The sequence below is a fragment of the Nerophis lumbriciformis genome, linkage group LG24 (assembly GCF_033978685.3).
Source record: "Nerophis lumbriciformis linkage group LG24, RoL_Nlum_v2.1, whole genome shotgun sequence".
In the NCBI taxonomy this organism is placed as follows: domain Eukaryota; kingdom Metazoa; phylum Chordata; class Actinopteri; order Syngnathiformes; family Syngnathidae; genus Nerophis; species Nerophis lumbriciformis.
In genome coordinates this window covers 13,677,501-13,692,572 of record NC_084571.2, presented here as the reverse complement: position 1 = coordinate 13,692,572, position 15,072 = coordinate 13,677,501, and the positions used below count along the sequence as shown (strand labels likewise).

General features: G+C 39.3%; 1 protein-coding gene across 2 annotated transcripts in view; it reads right to left on the bottom strand.

Moving 5' to 3' along the window:
* The window catches only part of clec16a (C-type lectin domain containing 16A), a 138,613-nt gene that overhangs the window by 100,347 nt on the left and 23,194 nt on the right, over positions 1 to 15,072 (bottom strand). For both annotated transcript variants that reach the window (XM_061981606.1, XM_061981607.1), the window contains exons 6-8: positions 6,828 to 6,951; positions 6,544 to 6,718; positions 6,407 to 6,457 (exon numbers count right to left, since the gene is read on the bottom strand). In XM_061981606.1, coding sequence (XP_061837590.1) covers positions 6,407 to 6,457; positions 6,544 to 6,718; positions 6,828 to 6,951 — 350 coding nt within the window. The remainder of the gene's footprint in view (positions 1 to 6,406; positions 6,458 to 6,543; positions 6,719 to 6,827; positions 6,952 to 15,072) is intronic.

Genomic DNA, 15,072 nt, shown 5'->3' with positions numbered 1-15,072 from the left:
TTATTGAAGTGTTTCAAAATGTCAAGTATTTAAGATCGGTGTGCGACAACTGAATTTACACATCAGTATCAGCTGCCAAGAGGCATCAATACATTGAAAAAAGACCAGCAGTGTTCTATAACCTCCCACTACTTCAAAACAATGTGCTCATAAAAAAACAACACTAACTATTTTACATTCTAAAAAGAACAGCAGTGGTGTGTAGCCTTTAAGAATATAAAAATAAACAGTATTGTTATTAATATTATTTTAATATGGTGGTAGTGTGACATCATCATGTCATTTGTAATTCAAAAGGCTAATAATAAGGATAAACAGACACATTTTTGTTATTAGTATCAACATTTCAGCCTTTTCTCATTAAGTTATCTTTTTGCTGTATTTTTACATTGTTGCTGTTTTTTGTTTTTTTATGTGCCATAAAAAAGAGGTGTGTTCAGCAAATGTCTCCCAGGCCACACTTTGCCTTCCTAGTGAAAGAAGTAAAGTGTTCAAAGTAGTATTGTCCCGAAACCAATATCTTGGTACCGGTACCAAAATGTATTTCGATACTTTTCGGTAATTTTCTAAATAATGAGGACCACAAAAAATTGCATGATTAGCTATATTTTAACAAGAAATCTTACGGTACACTAAACATATGTTTATTATTGCAAGTTTGTCCTTAAATAAAATAGTGAACATACTAGACAACTTGTCTTTTAGTAGTAAGTAGTGTTGTCCCGATACCAAAATTATTTAGATACTGGTACCGGTACCAAAATTATTTAGATACTGGTACCGGTACCAAAATTATTTAGATACTTTTCTAAATAAACACCACAAAAAATTACATTATTGGCTTTATTTTAACAAAAAATCTTAGGGTACATTAAACATGTTTTTTATTGCAAGTTTGTTCTTAAATAAAATAGTGAACATACTAGACAACTTGTCTTTTATTGGTAGGTAAACAAACAAAGGCTCCTAATTAGTCTGCTGATGTCTGCAGTAACATATTGTGTCGTTTATCATTCTATTATTTTGTCAACATTACTAAGGACAAGTGGTAGAAAATGAATTATTAATCTACCTGTTCATTCACTGTTAATATCTGCTTATTTTCTCTTTTAACATGTTTTTTCTACACTTCTGTTAAAATGTAATAATCACTTATTCTTCTGTTGTTTGATACTTTACATTAGTTTTGGATGATAGCACAAATTTGGGTATCAATCCGATACCAAGTAGTTACAGGATCATACTTTGGTCTTATTCAAAGTCCTCATGTGTCCAGGGACATATTTCTTGAGTTTATAAACATAATATAAATTTTTTAAAAACCCGAAAGAAGATGTTGTGATGCCAAAAAATATTGACTTAATCATAGTAGTATCGACTAGATACGCTACTGTACTTGGTATCATTACAGTGGATGTTAGGTGTCGATCCACAAGTGGCATTTGTTTACATTTTGACACTGGTGAGCTACGGTGTGTAGTGAAGCATGTTTAGCTATTCTCGTCCTGCATGAATGATACTTGTAAGAAACGTACTTTATTTGTCGCCATGGAGACAAGGATTAGTGATTTAGAAGTAGCTAAAACATTGCCGACTGGGGATGGATGTTAGCTGCTAGCTAGCTAACCATGTCTTAAAGCACCTCTTCCTGAGGGCGTTTCAGTGTTATAACTTCACCTTTATGTTTACTTTTTAAGCCAAATTGCGTCCGTTCTCCCTTTCTGTCTACACACTGTGTCTGCTTGTAAATACTCCGTGTGTGTGTGCGCTGCCCAACATGCTCCTCTGCTCGTAAAACCAACAATGACACGACGTGACGACAACGAGGGGGCGTGGGGGAGGTGGACCGGTACTTTTCAGAGGCGGTATAGTACAGAATATGATTCATTAGTATCGCGGTACTAAACTTGTACCGGTATACCGTACAACCCATGTTCAAAGTGTTGCCAAACCACAGAAGAGTGTCTCTAAGCTGTGTTTTCTTAGGACTTATGGAAGCAACAAAGGTTGGCTGGCAGGCTTTTCTGTACTCTATAGTAATAACACACACTCCCTAGGCTTGTGCTGGCGGATCTACGCTTTCATGACCGTTTGCATTTGATTATTGAATAAGTGCACGACGGGATACACCTCCCTTTCACTTCTATTATGTAGCTCTACTCGCTAAATATAGCGACAAAGTGGATAGTTTCTGTTACGTCTTATTCTCTGGCAGAGCAGGCGAGTATGAGGCGTGTGGTTAAGCGGAGTTAAGCCCCACACAAACACTTGCATCATCATTTGTTTATGAACGAGGTATTCAGTACGGACAATATGATCTGTTAAAAGCGGCCTCAGAAACCTTGGTGTTGTGTTGGATCAGTCCAAGTCTTTGGAGGGTCACTCTCGTCAACTGACTCAAAACGTTTTTTATCACCTCAGAAATATTTCTAAAGTAAGACATTTGCTGTCAAAATTGGATCTGGAAATGATCATTCACACGTTCATTTCGTCTCGTATTGACTATTGCAATTCTCTCTTCACTCTTTTCAACAAGTCAACGCTAAAGAGACTTCAGAGGGTACATAAGGCAGCTACCAGACTTCTGACCGGTGCACCCAGAACAGTCCTTATCACCCCCGTTTGATGGGATGGTGGGAACCCTCAGTACATCACTGACTTGTTATGCCCCTGTAATAGTGTGATGTTGTTGCGCTATATTATGAACTAGACAGGGTATTATATTTATTTTGAAGTAACGCTTTTATTTTGAAGAACCGGATGTCCGGTGCGGGAAGTGTCTTTGCTGTTTTTCGATTGCTTTACTTCCTCTTCCTTCGGACTTTTGGAATGAGAAGGTAATAGTTCTTCACTGCTCCGTGTTTCTTCATATTGTAAATAGTCTTCCTAAACGTTCCTAGATACTTGAAAAGTTAATCCAATATTGTTGTGGGTACAAGTGATGTGTTGTTTTGAGTAATTTTTATGCACAATTTCGGTTATTTAGACGTAGAGCGTCGACTGTGTAAATTGTTTGATAGTACTTACGCATGGTGTTTGCATCACACAGGAGCAGATATCACTCCGCCAGAAAGTTGAGACCTGTGTGTGTGTGTTTTGTGTTTCCAACACAGGTATGTGGATTTGTGCATTATTATTTTGTAAGAAAACGTTTTTGTTAATGTAATTTAATTTATTATTATTTTTATATGAATGAATGAATGTTACTTCCTCTTCCTTCGGACGTTTGAGTGAGAAGGAGCAGATATCACTCCGCCAGAAAGTTGAGACCTGTGTGTGTGTGTTTTGTGTTTCCAACACAGGTTTCCAATAAATACTGAACCGACGGCATGGTGAAGTGTCTTTTATTTTAAAAAATTACACAACGCAGAAGAAGACTCACTACACCCCTACTCTTCTGGTCTTCAGGCCAGGGTCTTCTAAAAATCCCCAAAACTCATTTTAAAACCTGTGGAGACCTGGCATTCCAGGCTATAGCTCCCAGACTCTGGAACACTCTGCATCAGTCCCTCCGTGATCTTGACTGTGTTGACACTTTTAAGAAACATTTGAAAACTTCTCTTTTTAGAAAACTTTTAGTTAATGCACCTTTTAATTTATCATTTTTAATCCACTTTTTATCCTTTTTATGATGTTGCCCCTGTTGTTTTCATTGAATTGTTGTTTTACAAACCCCAAAACCAGTGAAGTTGGCACGTTGTCCATCCATCCATCCATTTTCTACTGCTTATTCCCTTTGGGGTCGCGGGGGGCGCTGGAGCCTATCTCAGCTACAATTGGGCGAAAGGCGGAGTACACCCTGGACAAGTCGCCACCTCATCGCAGGGCCAACACAGATAGACAGACAACATTCACACTCACATTCACACACTAGGGCCAATTTAGTGTTGCCAATCAACTTATCCCCAGGTGCATGTCTTTGGAAGTGGGAGGAAGCCGGAGTACCCGGAGGGAACCCACGCAGTCACGGGGAGGACATGCAAACTCCACACAGAAAGATCCCGAGCCCGGGATTGAACCCAAGACTACGTTGTGTAAATCATAAATAAAAACAGAATACAATGATTTGCAAATCCTTTTCAACTTATATTCAATTGAATAGACTGCAAAGACAATATATTTAATGTTAGAACTGAGAAACTTAATTTTTTGCAAATATTAGCTCATTTGGAATTTGATGCTTGCAACATGTTTCAAAAAAGCTGGCTTAAGTGGCAAAAAAAGACTGAGAAAGTTGAGGAATGCTCATCAAACATTTATTTGGAACATCCCACAGGTGAACGGGCTAATTGGGAACAGGTGGGTGCCATGATTGGGTATAAAAGCAGCTTCTGTCAAGACTTGGACTATGGAGTGGTTGTTTTCCCGAGATGCAAGTGAACTTGGACCGGACATGGTGTGAAGGTAATGACATCTTTTATTTTAAACACTAACAGACTACAAAAAAGTAAGCAAACAGAAGGCGCGCACAATGGCGGAGAACAAACTTGACTAATGAAACAAAACTTGCACAAAGGCAGAAACTATGAACAATAAACAAAAACTTACTTGGCATGGAACTATGAAACAAGCAGCGTGAACTGAGCATGAAACCGTAAACATGGCATGAAGCAGAGTGATGTCGCCAGAAAGACAGCCTGGCAACTGGAAGCTTAAATAATAGTGACATGATTAGTGACAGCAGGTGCGTGACTCAAAATGTGAAAACGTGAGACAGGTGCGTGACATGAGGATGTGAACCAGGTGAAACTAATGGTTGCTATGGTGACAAAGCAAGGGAGTGAAAACAGGCACTAAAAAGTGTCCAAAAACCAAGCAAAACATAAGTAAACAAAACATGATCACAGACATGACAGCTTCCATGAAATGCTCAGTCATTCACAAACAAGGATGGGGCGAGGGTCACCACTATGTTAACAAATGCTTGAGCAAATTGTCGAACAGTTTAAGAACAACATTTCTCAACAAGCTATTGCAAGGAATTTAGGGATTTCACCATCTTCGGTCTGTAATATCATCAAAAGGTTCAGAGTATCTGGAGAAATCACTGCACGTAAGCAGCAAGGACGAAAACCAACGTGACCTTCGATCCCTCATGCAGTACTGCATCAAAAAGCGACATCAGTGTGTAAAGGATATCACCACATGGGCTCAGAAACATTTCAGAGAACCACTGTCAGTAACTACAGTTGGTCGCTACATCTGTAAGTGCAAGTTAGAACTCTACTATGCAAAGCCAAAGCCATTTATCAACAACAAACAGAAACGCCGCCGGCTTCGCTGGGCACAAGCTCATTAAAGATGGACTGATGCAAAGTGGAAAAGTGTTCTGTGGTCGGACGAGTCCACATTTCAAATGGTTTTTGGAAACTGGACGTCGTGTCCTCTGGACGAAAGAAGAAAAGAACCATCCGGACTGTTATAAGCGCAAAGTTGAAAAGCCAGCATCTGTGATGGTATGAGGGTGTATTAATGTCCAAGTCATGGGTAACTTACACATCTGTGAAGGCATCATTAATACTGAAAGGTACATACAGGTTTTGGAGCAATATATGTTGCCATCCAAGTAACATCTTTTTCATGGATGATTTCAGCTAGAGAATGCCAAGCCACATTCTGCACGTGTTACAATAGCGTGGCTTTGTAGTAAAAGAGTGCGGGTACTAGACTGGCCTGCCTGTAGTCCAGACCTGTCTCCCATTGAAAATGTGTGGTGCATTATGAAGCCTAAAATACCAAAACGGAGACCCCGGACTGTTGAACAACTTGAGCTGTACATCAAGCAAGAATGGGAAATAATTCCACCTGAAAAGCTTAAAAAATTAGTTTCCTCAGTTCCCAAACATTTACTGAGTGTTGTTAAAAGGAAAGGCCATGTAACACAGTGGTAAAAATGCCCCTGTGACAACTTTTTTGCAATGTGTTGCTGCCATTAGATTCTAAGTTGCCGGTAATGTTTATTTGCAAAAAAAAGTAAGTTTCTCAGTTGTAACATTAAATATATTGTCTTTGCAGTCAACTCAATTGAATATAAGTTGAAAAGGATTTGCAAATCATTGTATTCTGTTTTTATTTACCATTTACACAACGTGCCAACTTCACTGCCTTTTGGTTTTGTACTTTCTATCAGCATTTCAGTTTAACTTCAGCATTGGAGCATTCACACACAATTCCTTAAGGAATAGCCTCTTCTACTTCACATTTAAATTACATTTTTATGGAGAAATTTGCTTCACGAGATGGACTTTTCGATTTGTGAAGCCTGTTCAAGAACCAATGAAGTTCGTAAATGGAGGTTCCACTGTACGTGTAAGTCTTGAATGACATTTAAACACAACCCATAGATGGCGGTGTATATGTATTATGTCATTTAGTCATGAAATGTGTGCACACTTGTGTTGCCTACTTGAGACAGCAGGTACAGGGACACCTGAGGGTTGATCTTTCGCTCTTCAGGCTGCAAAAAAGAAGAAAAAGACAGAGTTGGGGTGACAGTGTCATCTAAGACTCAGTTTGAACTACTTGTCCAGAATAGCAGCTTACCGATTCATGGCTAACCAAAGAGTAGACATAGAGCGGTAAGAAGAGGCGGTTTAGGAGGTGGTCCGTCAGAACGTCATTGAGGAATTCACAGTTGATGATGAGGATGTCGTTCAGATAGTGAAGGTGGTCAAGGTGCTCTGCTACCAAGCCGCTTAACTTGCCTCGGTTTTTGTGCCTGGGAAATAGCAGGCAACAAATTCAAGTCCTTCTAGATATAATGGGCTAGCCTGACCCCTGCAGGCCATAAGTAGAACATCTGAGAAAATGGATGAAGAAAAGCTTACTCTTCGTCCGTCTGCACGCACTTGTCCAGTTCGATGACATGGCTGCCGATGAACCAGACCAAGTTGCTGAAATATGGCACCGCCGTCTTATCTCGGATGTAGTGCAGCATGTGCTGGTTGTCCACTACACACAGGAGGCGGTCACAAAGACTGATTCTTGTTTTCAACCACTTTTACATTCACACACAACGCTTGATAAGGGGGGAAAGGAACAAAGAGTGACAGATACGTGAAGAAATACAAAAATAATCATACAAATCTATGGGAGCCTGTTTTCGCCACAAAGAATCCCAATGGTAAGTCATAGTTATGAGATAAAAGTTTGAAAATATGACATAAGAAAGTCTAAATTATGAGATTCAGTCAAAATTATTGAATAGAAAGTTGTAATTATGGGATAAACAAGTCACAATTATAAGATAAGTCAAAATTATGAGATAAAGTCATTGTTAGATAAAAAAAAAATGGAAATTATGGGATGAAAAGTCGCAATTATGAGATACAAAGTCATTATTGTGAGATAAAAAGTCAAAATTATGAAATAAAAAGTCAGAATTATGAGATAAGAGTTATAATTATGAGACAAAAAGTCAGAATTATGAAATAGAAAGTTGAAATTATGAGATAAAAAGTCAATCATTATTTCTTATCTCATAATTTCTGAGACTGTTGTGTAAAACATTTTACAATTTGAACTTTTTATCTCGTACTTGTCACTTTTTATTCCATAATTTGAACTTTTTATCTTATAATTATGTCTTTTGTCTAATAATTTATTTTCCTTATCTCATAATTATGACTTATCTAAATTTCAACTTTTTATCTCATACTTGCGATTATTAAACTCATAATGTTGACTTTTTAATCTATTAATTTCTACTTTCTGAGCTCATGGTTTCTACTATTTATCTAATAATTCTGATTTACCACTGGGGTATTTGTTTTTGTTTTATACGGGCGGAAACGGGCTTCCATAAAAATCAGACTCATTAAGAAATAATTAAGAAAAATGTAATTTGTTGTTAGTTGGATGCCTTTAAACATTAACATTGTTATGGTTGAAGTTTATTTTAAACATGTATAGAAAATTTCAATATGATACATCACATATGATATTATCATTGTTCTTTACATGTCCAAAAATGAGTAGGAAGAAGCAGAGCTTATTTAATCCTACCCCTTTTCTACCTTATAGCAATTGCAGTACGAAGAGATGTTCACTTCCTGTTCTTCATTTGTACATCATTTCATTGTGAATACAACAGTTCTCTTCATAAATAGTCAAGTCAGTGATTATTCACATAATGATAATAATAATATATAATTTTCAATAAGTTCAATACATTTGTCCTAATTCTTCCTTGTTTGTAAACACTTTTAGTTTCTTAAACTGGATCATATTACATTGTTTAAACTGTGTGCTTAATCTATTCCATAATTGAATTCCACATACTATTATACTAAATGTTTGAAGTGTTGTACATGCATATATGCTTAAAGTTATTTACTGGTGAAAAGAATAGATGCACATTCTTGGCTAGCATCATTTTGTGGCAGAGAAACTGATAAATGAAGCATAAAGGAGATGATTGGAAGTGTTATATTGAAATAATATAGAGCAACAGGAAAAAAGAGAGTTGTTCCAAGAACTGAAAAAAACAACAAGGAGGAAGGGATGCACATTTTTCTGTATGAATGTAGGAGGAAGTAGATTGATGACATCACATTACACTCACACATAAAACACGTCTGGGTATCAAGAAAACTAACGTGTCAGCTTTGAAGACTATTTTGGCGTCCAATTCTGTCTCGTAGAAAACATTTTAAGCTTTTTATGTTCATGTTTGGAGTGATGCCAATTGTTGGAATCAGCGTCAGCTGCTTTCAGGAATACCCAGACGAGTGCAAGACTGAATGAATGGAACCAACTTACATGACACTGCAGTTAGGCAGGTGGGGCGCGCGGGGGTGGGAGTGGGGGGGAGAAGAAGGGAGAGGAGCAGGGAGAGGAGTGAGAGGAGGAAGAGGAAGGGAGAGGAGGGAGGGAAGTGAGAGGAAGAGGGGGAGGAAGAGAAGGGAGAGGAGGAAGAGGAGTGAGAGGAGGAAGAGGAAGGGAGGGGAGTGAGAGGAGGAAGAGGAAGGGAGTGGAGGGTAGGGAGTGAGAGGAGGGAGAGAAGTGAGAGGAGGAAGGGGAGGGAGAAGAAGGAGGGGAGTGAGAGGTGGAAGAGGAGGGAGAGGAAGGGCGAGGAGGGAAGGGAGTGAGAGGAGTGAGAGTAGGGAGAGGAGGAAGAGGAGGGACAGGAGGGAGAGGAAGGGAGAGGAGGGAGACAAGAGTGAGGAATGAGAGTGAGAGGAGAAAGAGGAGGAGAGGAGGGAAAGGAGTGAGAGGAAGGAAGAGGAGTGAGAGGAGAGAGAGGAGAAAGAGGAGGGACAGGAAGGGAGAGGAGGGAGGAGAGTGAGATGAGGGAGAGGAAGGAGAGGGATTGAGAGGGAGGGAGAGAAAGAAGAGGAGAGGAGGAAGAGGAGGGACAGGAAGGGAGAGGAGGAAGAGGAGGGAGAAGAAGGGAGGGGAGGAGGGGGAGAGGGGGGACCGAAGTGAGAGGAGGGAGAGCAGTGAGAGGAGGGAGAAGAGTGAGAGGAAGGGAGAGGAGGGAGAGGAGTGAGAGGAGTGAGAGGAAGGGAGAGGAGGGAGAGGAAGAAACAAACAGAGAGTTAATGTAAATACTGTAAAGAGTAGATAGAGGCTGTGAGAAACATCATCAATGATTAAAAAACACAAACTGCAAACATAAAGTCTGGAAAATGACTTTGTTGTTATGGTACTGAGAAGTGATGTCATTATTCTTGTTATGGTACTGAGAAGTGATGTCATTATTCTTGTTATGGTACTGAGAAGTGATGTCATTATTCTTGTTATGGTACTGAGAAGTGATGTCAATATCAACACAATCATGTTCCAGTGTTGCAGGATCCGTCCTGATGAAGCAGAAGCATTAAAGCAAGAGTGTCAAACTTGTTTTCCTTGTAGACCACATTGTCATTGAAGGACCACTTGTACCCTAAATTCCAGACTATAAACCACTACTTTTTTCCAACCCTGCCGCTAAAAACGGTGTAGCAAATTTCAGGATTTTTTTCCCACCGACGACCATAATGCAAATAGTTTTCATTAAGCACATGCAAATGGTGCGTTATTGTTTGTGCTACGGCGCCATCTTTTGCACGAGTTTGCTCACTGCATGTGATGCTCGGTTAACTTCGACAGTGTTTACTGCTGTGTAGTGCCTTGAACCGGAAGTACAAGTGCTGTTCTGTCCTTAGCGTAGCTACTTGTATGCATTCTTCATTCCTCACGCCAAGCAACGTTTGTAAGTTTTACAATATAACTAAAACAATTCTTACTTACTAAAGCGTCCCATGTGTGATGTCTGTAGGAGGGTTTTCATGCATATTTGTACGTGCTATTGTAATGTAATCAAGCTAGCATCATTAGCATTAGCTAATATGCTAACATGTTTACGAGTGTCTGTGTTAGTATTATTAACTTACAACGGCATTATTTTTTAATTTTTTCAGTTTCACAAATTCCTCAGTAAATTCACAGAAACGTCACCGTAAAGTTATTGAGTCTGTTTAGCTGATTAGAGAGCTAGCTTGCGCAGCAAGTGTGTCCATGACGATGACTTCTGTTTTGTTTGATCAGTCTTTTTACTGCCATGTTACAGACACCGTTTGAAAACAATTAAGGTAAATAACTGATAAACATTTGCAAAATATTTCTGTGTAAATAACTAATTTCACAACGTATATAACTGCGACTTATAGTCCGGAGTGGCTAATATATTCTACAATTTAGTGGGTGTGCCTTATATACTGGTTCACTCTATAGTCTGGAAAATACGGTAGATATATTTTCTACGGACTGTAAAAAAAAATCTGTAGATTTTACAGTAAAAAATGACAAAGCAGTCAGCAGAATTGTTGTGTTTTTTTAAAACAAGATATTACTGTAAGAAGAAAAACAGTACCACTATTTCTTTACGATAAAAACAAAACTGGCAGCTTAGCTTAAAATTCACGGTAGAATTTAACACATATTACTGTAAATGGAAAAACAGTACCACTGTTTTTATTTTTTTTATTTTGGCGACTGGCATTTTTTTAATGTAAGAAACAACTGTGGTACTGTTTTTCCATTTACAGTAATACACCGTAAAAATAAAAACCACAGATTTTAGGGTAAAAATAGGTTGCTCAGTTTACATAATTTTACCATAAAAAACAGTGGTGGGGTTTTTTCAATTTACTACAGGTGTAACGGTTTAATAGATTGAAAATTGTAAAGAATGATAATAATGTATATTTGTTGCAATATTGGATAATGGTAACATTTAAAAGGTATGTAATTTCATGCAGTACATGTATGTTTTGGATATAAATAACACATTTAGTAAGAAAAGATAAAGCACTTTATGGACACTATATTTCCAGGCGTTGGGGGCCATATAAAATGATGCAGCAGGCCAGATCTGGCCCCGGGCCTTGAGTTTGACACCCGTGCATTAAACACTTCCATGTTTAACATTACAGTGATGAGGAAAAAACAAAATGAAACCAGAGTGTTACAGGATTAAGTAACAATGTTGGTACAGAAAGAGCAGTTAAGAAACAGAGTTCACTTTCTTGCAACCATGGATGACAAGTTGACTGGATGGCAGCACATAAATAAATAATTGAAGGACAGCCCAGACATACAGTGCCTTCTACTGCAGGGGTGTCCAAACCTTTGCCACTGAGGGCCGCACACTGAAAATGTAAAGCATGTTGGGGCCATTTTGATATTCTTCATATTCAAAAACATTACAATATATACATTTTCTCAACCTTTAGGGCTCACGTAAGTTTGGGCCCGGGGACCCAGAAGGGTCTCAGTCATAAAAATGTTTTAAAAAGTCATATATACATATACCTGTATATACAGTATATACATATATACATATATCCAGTGTTGGGACTGGATACGCGGTTTGATATAGGAAACAAACAAAAAAAAAGTTGTTGTCACGTTCAGTCCACACACAGCGTGGTCATGGCGAGCGGAGTAACGGAGGAGCTTGAACGCCCCCGCCATTGAATCGGTGTGTTTATAAGTGCAGACTCGGTTGTGCAAAACGAGGGTTTTAAACACATGCTGAACGTGCTTGAACCACGTTACGACATCCCGTCGCGCACCCACTTCAGCAATAAGATTGTGCCAGATCTTTATGAGCAGGAGAAGAAAAAAGTTGTGGATGAACTATCCCGAGCATCAGCTGTTGCGCTCATGACAGACGGGTGGACGTCCAGCGGAACTATAAGCGCTCACTTCATCACAGCAGACTGGGAGATGAGAAGACACGCCCCCTCTACGAGAGTCACCTTGCGCAGGTACTGACACAAGCAGTGGAGGAATGGAAGATAAAGATATCCCAGTCACACGTGATAATGCCAAAAATCAAATAATTACAGAGAATGAGGCAGGACTGGGACCACAGATAGGTGCTTTGCACATGTAGTGAATCCTGTGCCTCTCCTGTCTTCCTCCAGACTCTGGGACCTCGATTTCCAAAGGAAATGCAAAATTTGCTTTCGTCAGAAAACATGACTTTGGACCACTCAGCAGCAGTCCAGCTGGTGTCGGTCCACTCTGTTTCCTGAGATCCAGGGTCAACGCAGCCGTCTACCAGCAAGTTTTAGAGCACTTCATGCTTCCTGCTGCTGACTTGCTCTATGGAGATGGAGATTTCAAGTTCCAACAGGACTTGGCGCCTGCACACAGCGCCGCATTAACGCAGTAATTGAGGCAAAAGGAGCTCCAACCAAGTATTGAGTATTGTACATGCTCATATTTTTCATTTTCATACTTTTCAGTTGGCCAACATTTCTAAAAATCCCTTTTTTGTATTAGCCTTACACAATATTCTAATTTTGTGACACATGGAATTTTGGATTTTCATTTGTTGCCACTTCAAATCATCAAAATTAAATGAAATAAACATTTGAATGCATCAGTCTGTGTGCAATGAATAAATATAATGTACAAGTTACACCTTTTGAATGCAATTACTGAAATAAATCAAGTTTTTCAAAATATTCTAATTTACTGGCTTTTACCTGTATATATATGTACATATGTACATATTTCTATATATATTTATATATAATATATATATATATATATATATATATATATATATATATATATATATATATATATATATATATATATATAAATATACATATATATATATGTACATACGTATGTATATATATATAGTTACTGTCAGACTATTAAATTGAATGCAATCTTCTTGTGGGTGAGATTTCTTGTTAAACTCATGATGCCTCACGGCGGGCTGTAGTCTGGACACCCCTGATCTACTGTATGTGTTGTTACTACACTACGGGAAGTAAACCATAAATGGAGGTGGAGCGAGCTTCACAGTTTAAAAGGTTACACATGCAGCACAAGGCTAATTTCAGGAAACCAATTGTTAAAATATTGCAGAGACTGTGTAAATGCTGAGGCAAAGGTGTATTGTGCAACGTGGAGGAATGTGAAGAAACAAGCCTAACTGTCAACGCACTGCTGGTCTGCCCACGCGTGACACCAACAGGTGCAAGGATGAGACTATGAAGCTGACACGGCAGAAAACAACACTTTGCTAATGTTGACACACTCACAGCATCTTTGCTGCACTCCAAATCATCTTTGTCCACATGACAACACATACCTCATAATAAGTATTAGGGAGAGGGATAAGTACCGTTCACCTGGGAATCAATATGGTACCAATGTCCTGTACATGGGAATCGATACCAGTACTCAACAGTGCCAAACAATTACACAAGGCGACTCGGTAAAGAATCTGGGTATTATCTTCGACCCAACTCTCTCGTTTGAGTCACACATCAAGAATGTTACTAAAACGGCCTTCTTTCATCTCCGTAATATCGCTAAAATTCGTTCCATTTTGTCCACTAGCGACGCTGAGATCATTATTCATGCGTTCATTACGTCTCGTCTCGATTACTGTAATGTATTATTTTTGGGTCTCCCTATGTCTAGCATTAAAAGATTACAGTTGGTACAAAATGCGGCTGCTAGACTTTTGACAACAACAAGAAAGTTTGATCATATTACGCCTATACTGGCTCACCGACACTGGCTTCCTGTGCACTTAAGATGTGACTTTAAGGTTTTACTACTTACGTATAAAATACTACACGGTCTAGATCCATCCAATCTTGCTGATTGTATTGTACCATATGTCCCGGCAAAAAATCTGCGTTCAAAGAACTCCGGCTTATTAGTGATTCCCAGAGCCCAAAAAAAGTCTGCGGGCTATAGAGCGTTTTCTATTCGGGCTCCAGTACTCTGGAATGGCCTCCCGGTAACAGTTAGAGATGCTACCTCAGTAGAAGCATTTAAATCCCATCTTAAAACTCATTTGTATACTCTAGTCTTTAAATAGACCCCCCTTTTAGACCAGTTGATCTGCCGTTTCTTTTCTGCTCTGCCCCCCTCTCCTTCGTGGAGTGGGGAGCACAGGTTCGGTGGCCACGGATGAAGCGCTGGCTGTCCAAAGTCGGGACCCGGGGTGGACCGCTCGTCTGTGCATCGTTTGGGGACGTCTCTGCGCTGCTGACCTGTCTCCGCTTGGGATGGTCTCCTGTTGACCCCACTATGGACTGGACTCTCACTATTATATTAGATCCACTATGGACTGGACTCTCACAATATTATGCTAGATCCACTCAACGTCCATTGCACCGGTCGCCCGGGGGGAGGGGTCCCCACATCTGCGGTCCCCTCCAAGGTTTGTCATTGTCCCATTGGGTTGAGTTTTTCCTTGCGTTGATGTGGGATCTGAGCCGAGGATGTCGTTGTGGCTTGTGCAGCCCTTTGAGACACTCGTGATTTAGGGTTATATAAGTAAACATTGATTGATTGATTTTCAGTACTTTTGTGTTTAAATAAATATCAATTGTTTTTATTGCAACATTTAAATTGTGATAAATGCTGTCCCGTTGTTATATCTTGTTTTTTAATCACATTTCTGAGCCTCCGTTACAGTTGAAAGTCCGAAACGTTGGATGGCATTAGTGTGTAGATGATGTTGTGTTGGCAAGTCAGTTCAGCCTTTTACGTGGAGTCTTTTGTTGCGCCCAAAAAGTAATAATACTGTAAGTATTGTACTTACTA